Source organism: Thunnus albacares, chromosome 21 (assembly GCF_914725855.1).
Source record: "Thunnus albacares chromosome 21, fThuAlb1.1, whole genome shotgun sequence".
NCBI lineage: Eukaryota > Metazoa > Chordata > Actinopteri > Scombriformes > Scombridae > Thunnus > Thunnus albacares.
This window is the reverse complement of record NC_058126.1, coordinates 276371-282500: the sequence shown is the minus strand read 5'-3', so window position 1 is coordinate 282500 and position 6130 is coordinate 276371. Positions and strand designations below refer to the sequence as shown.

Here is a 6130-nt window from a genome sequence, read left to right as displayed (position 1 = left end):
GTCGCTCTCCTCCCTCCCCTACCTGCTCTGTTTCCAGGTGTTGTGTACCTGGTGGGCGTGGTCAGGTCAGGTCCCGCCCCTCATCTTCAAGTGTGTGTCTGTGATGTCACTGCTCTACTCCGCTTCCCACTTCCTCCTCCTCTACTGCTACCAGCTGCCCTCCCTGCAGGAGGCGTGGCCTCCCAACCACACCTCTGCCAGGTAATACACCTCCACCAGATAACACACCTCTACCAGGTAATACACCTCCACCAGATAACACACCTCCACCAGGTAACACACCTCCACCAGATAACACACCTCCACCAGATACCACACCTCCACCAGGTAATACACCTCCACCAGATACCACACCTCCACCAGGTAACACACCTCCACCAGGTAACACACTCCCACCAGGTAACACACTCCCACCAGGTAACACACCTCCACCAGATACCACACCTCCACCAGGTAACACACCTCCACCAGATAACACACCTCCACCAGGTAATACACCTCCACCAGATAACACACCTCCACCAGGTAACACACCTCCACCAGGTAATACACCTCCACCAGATAACACACCTCCACCAGATACCGCACCTCCACCAGGTAATACACCTCCACCAGATAACACACCTCCACCAGGTAACACACCTCCACCAGGTAACACACTCCCACCAGGTAACACACCTCCACCAGATAACACACCTCTACCAGGTAATACACCTCCACCAGGTAATACACCTCCACCAGGTAACACACTCCCACCAGATACCACACCTCCGCCAGGTAATACACTCCCACCAGGTACCACATCTCCACCAGATACCACACCTCTGCCAGATACCACACCTCCACCAGGTACCACACCTCCACCAGGAAACACACTCCCACCAGGTACCACACCTCCACCAGATACCACTCTTTCGGCAGATAACACACCTCCACCAGACATCGGAAGGTATACTGTAACCCAGGTTGTCTCAGTGGAGAGACTATCCACCCATTCCATATGTACTGGGACTGATCCCCACAGGGGAAGCTGACATGGATTACTCCTTAAGACACATCACCTGTGGTGGCCACACACTGATTTACAACCTGTGGTTATATAAGCACCACGCATGCGTGGCCTCTCCGGTTAAGGTGGTTAAGGCCACTTAGCCCGTCAGGTTGCATGGCTAGCTTTGAAGAAAAAGACTCCGGGTCCAGGTCCGTTCTTGGAAAAGCTGTGGTCCTGGGGGAATGGTATGTGCACTGAGCCCAGCACACACTCAGTGAATGGGGTGCTGGCTGCCATATTCACGCAGTATAACCTGATAAAGGTGGATGGGTTCAACCAAGAGGCCACTGTACAAATCTCAGACAGAGAGGCCCCATGTGGAATGTGCACACAGCCCTGCAAAGGCTGGCCTGACTGCTGTCTTATACGCCTGTGGGATTGCATCCGCAACCCAATGAGACAATGAGATGGGGCACAACAATGACTGCCCACTCCAGCCAGCTTTCTTTCTTTTGTCCAGATAAATGAAGATGCAAAGACCTTCATGACTAAGGGCCCCAGGACTCCCATGTTTTTGGGAATGAGGAAGTAACATGAATAAAACCCAGCCTGCTGATCATTTTGCTTCACCTTGCTGATGGCCTACTGTTCCAGGAGAGTGTAGAATAGCCAGAGCATCTTGGAGCATTTTATTTGCATCTGGAAGCCTAAGCAGACAGGCATGGTCTTTCCCCTGCAGCCATGACCAAGACAGTCTGAGGTGGCGCCTCATCATCCAGAGGGAGGTCATGGCCCTCCACTTGCCACCGCTTGCTCTTTCATCAGCTTAGCTAGGAGCAAGGACACCTGCTGCACCTCAGCAGCTAAGTTGGAGCCACCCTCCTCCAACTGTTTAGCCAGCTAGCGCTGATGCAAGGCCAAAATAGCCCCTGTGTTAACCAGCTGTCCCTGAATTGCCATAGCTCAAGCATTATGGCGAGCATGGGATCCATCATTTTTGCATTTCCGCTTGGGCAGCTCGGCCTCCCCTAGAACGACTTTGTGGGGAACATCAAGGCCTCTAAAGCCTGATCATGGGAGGTGGTGGTCCACAGCCAATCCTCTCCCAACCATGCACACATACTAGCCATCTATATAGACTGACTAGCAATGGGCTTCAGATGGTTTAGCAAACTGTCTGAGTACTAGTTCCTCTACATCAGGAAGCAGTGGTACAGAAGAAAAGTGCGACTGACCCGCTTCTTCATTATCAAAACGCGAGGCCCTCCAGACTTGCTCCACTGGCATTTCAATTTCCAATGGCTCAGCAGCCCAAGTAATGAGCTGGTGATAGAGGGAGGTGGTGGCTCCTGCTCCTGCTCCTCCTCTACCTGCCCTGCCTCTTCACACACCTGAGCTAGGAGGAGGTCTTTGCTCTCTGAGGATGTCAATTTCCCCTTCATCTGACACATCCGACATAGGGTACACTAGCTCCAGCTCCTTATACCCTACCAGGGCGGAGGTGGGATGCTGGGTAATACTAACTTTATTTAGTTTGCCAACCCTTTCCTGACAGCCACCCCCAGGGTATGAGGTGATTGAGACCGTACCCCGACTTGATCACTCCAAACCACTACTCTTGGCTGCTTCTCCTGCTGTAGCTGCCCAGTGAGAGTGGCTGGGCTTTTGTGAGAAAATGCTAGAGCCCTAGCCTCCCTTACTCTAGCTAGCAGGATAAAACAATTCATGTAGGAGGCTGGGTCCTGGCTGGTCATGTGTGCATGGTCCAGCCCTAAGCAGTGCTAACATTGATCATGACCATCCTCCATTGGCATCCTTATCCCACAGCCCTAACAGGTGTGTCCTACTGGGCTTGCCATTATCTCAGCACAACAAATAAAAATATGTGAATGCTTGTGAACTAAAAGGCAATTGACATGATAGAGAACACACCTCTACCGGATAACACACCTTCATCATGTCTCCTGATTATCAGTTATTGATATATTGATAGTGATGGATGTGTCCCTGCAGTGTGTTTGGCCTGGTGTCCTTGGCAATGGGGGACTGCACCGCCCCCTGGAGGCTTCATGTGAACTCTGACCTCAGCTGGTTTCACTTCGGCAGCCCTCTGATGCTGCTACTGCTTTACCACACTGTGGCCAGCCTCTGGAGGAACCAGGTGATGATCACCACACATACTATGAAATCACACACACAATGACATCACACAACTGTAAGAGTTTCTGCATGAGTTCATCTCATTGTGGTGTCACATTGTCATCATTTCACACATGTATGATGTCATGATTTAACAGGTGTGAACAGAAGCTAGGAGGTAGAGAAGGAAGCTAGGAGGTAGAGAAGGAAGCTAGAAGGTAGAGAAGGAAGCTAGGAGGTGGAGAAGGAAGCTAGGAGGTAGAGAAGGAAGCTAGAAGGTAAAGAAGGAAGCTAGGAGGTAGAGAAGGAAGCTAGAAGGTAAAGAAGGAAGCTAGGAGGTAGAGAAGGAAGCTAGAAGGTAAAGAAGGAAGCTAGAAGGTAAAGAAGGAAGCTATGAGGTAGAGAAGGAAGCTAGGAGGTAAAGAAGGAAGCTAGGAGGTAAAGAAGGAAGCTATGAGGTAGAGAAGGAAGTTATGAGGTAGAGAAGGAAGCTAGAAGGTAAAGAAGGAAGCTATGAGGTAGAGAAGGAAGTTATGAGGTAGAGAAGGAAGCTAGAAGGTAAAGAAGGAAGCTAGGAGGTAGAGAAGGAAGCTATGAGGTAGAGAAGGAAGCTAGAAGGTAAAGAAGGAAGCTAGAAGGTAAAGAAGGAAGCTATGAGGTAGAGAAGGAAGCTAGGAGGTAAAGAAGGAAGCTAGGAGGTAAAGAAGGAAGTTAGGAGGTAAAGAGGTTTTTCTCCAGCTGTTATTGGCTGACGAGGGGTCACATTTTTCCTCAGCTGATCGACAGCAATGGAGGGCAGGTTGTAGAGGGGGCAGAGTCTGCAGTCAATGGGAGTTGTGACATCATCACCGCCACCAGTCACCTCAGTGATGATGTCAGCAGTGACATCACAGCAGAGAGGCGTAGAGAGCTGTGGAGGAGAGGTCATGATCGGCTGGACTGCAGAGACGTACGAGAGTAATTAATATAAACACAATATAATGCAGGGTGTGCGATTTCCTGGGGGGGATGGTGGGGGTTTCTTCCATTCTGGTCTATATATCTCTGCCTCTGATGAGTTATTTTATCCCCGGTGGAGACAAAAATGTATCCCCCTCATAGTGATTTATGAACTAAGGCATGAACTTGACATCACATCACTGAGAGTGAAAATATTGTGCAACTCAATTAATTACATTTTAATAAATGGATTAAAATATTCAGTGGTCATTGACAGTGGTCAAGTTCAAGTTTCGTAATTGTTTTATTTAAGTTCATAATTATTTTATAAATGTTACTGTAACAGCTGCAAGAAATGCTTCATAGTCTGTATCGACCCATTGTGGTTCTGATTTATTTTCATGAATAAAAACGTTTCAAACCCCCCCCCCCCCCCTCTGATTTTTTCACAAATCGCACCCTGATATAATGTAATGTAATGTAATATACACAAACTGCTGCTTATGTCCCATTATAACTCATTATTATTTTATTTAATTGATATGAAGACTTTTATCTGTCCTGATCTGTCTTCAGGTGTTGGTGTCTTCCTCCAATGACAGCCCATCTGACTCTTTTGCCCCGCCCACACAGAGCACAGCACTGGGATTGGATCTTTACTCCACGCCTCACTACTCCCTCAGCCAGTCAGGTGAGTTGCTGGTTTGAACCCCAGTGGAGCAGCTTTGTAGTTACGAACAGCGCTAATTGGACGCAGTGGTCAAACCGTGTAATTACAACTTCCTGTCCTTCAGGTGACGCACACCGGCCCAAAAAGCATTTTCATACACAATAAATGTTCTGAATAAATGTTTTGTTTTGAATTTGATTTGAACATTGAATTTGAACATTTGGAAAGTGTAAAAGAGCTGCACAATGATAGTATTTTATGTCATTCAAGAGAGCGAGGAGCCGGCTAGGAGGTACTGAAGGGAACTAGGAGGTAGGGAAGGAAGCTCTGAGGTAAAGAAGGAAGCAAGGTGGTAGAGGAGGAAACTAGAAGGTAAAGCTGCAACAGGAAGTCAGTCAGTGACTCAGTTTTCTGAGCAACATGAAACTCTCCTGGTTGAATCATCGGAAGAAAACGTGAACAGCTTCTTTAGTGAACAGTTGAGGCTACAAGACTGTGGACATAAAGATTTTGTGATAGAAGTTAACTATGAGTCCCAAGGTGCATTTCAGCAACAAACAGCCAATCACAGATCTTAAAATTCAGTCTCATGATCCGCTAATGACGAACAGAAGCTAAAGATTTTGACGTTGAGAAAAGCTTTGAGTCCATTACGCTCCGATTCACACTGTAGGACACCACAGCCTTTTCTTTAATTCCATAGGATAAAACAACATTTCTTTGATTCAGAGACACGGAGGTGAGTGCAGACACCCAAGGAAGTGCTCAGCTAAAACAACATTATTTCCTAAACAAAGGAGCAAAAAACAAGCTCCAGAGCAATTGCAGAACATAGCCTTACTCTTTTCGTTTTACCTGTTGGTAGTCCAAAGGTCATAATAAGTACACATTTCACAACAAAACCACAGCCTGTTGCTCCCTGACCACAGCCTGTTGCTCCCTGACCACAGCCTGTTGCTCCCCGACCACAGCCTGTTGCTCCCCGACCACAGCCTGTTGCTCCCTGACCACAGCCTGTTGCTCCCCGACCACAGCCTGTTGATCCCTGACCACAGCCTGTTGCTCCCCGACCCCAGTGTGTTGCTCCCCGACCCCAGCCTGTTGCTCCCTGACCACAGCCTGTTGCTCCCCGACCCCAGTGTGTTGCTCCCCGACCCCAGCCTGTTGCTCCCTGACCACAGCCTGTTGCTCCCCGACCCCAGTGTGTTGCTCCCCGACCCCAGCCTGTTGCTCCCCGACCACAGCGTGTTGCTCCCCGACCACAGCCTGTTGCTCCCCGACCACAGCCTGTTGCTCCCTGACCACAGTGTGTTGCTCCCCGACCACAGCCTGTTGCTCCCTGACCACAGCCTGTTGCTCCCCGACCACAGCCTGTTGCTCCCCGACCACAG

The 6130-nt window shown here is 49.1% G+C and overlaps 1 protein-coding gene across 1 annotated transcript in view; it reads left to right on the top strand.

The window, feature by feature from the left end:
• LOC122972563 (piezo-type mechanosensitive ion channel component 2-like) overlaps positions 1-6130 on the top strand; it is a 65163-nt gene that overhangs the window by 12650 nt on the left and 46383 nt on the right. The window contains exons 7-10 of the mRNA XM_044339753.1: positions 1-201; positions 3005-3152; positions 3906-4079; positions 4646-4760. The exon at positions 1-201 is cut by the window's left edge and continues 13 nt beyond it. Coding sequence (XP_044195688.1) covers positions 1-201; positions 3005-3152; positions 3906-4079; positions 4646-4760 — 638 coding nt within the window. The remainder of the gene's footprint in view (positions 202-3004; positions 3153-3905; positions 4080-4645; positions 4761-6130) is intronic.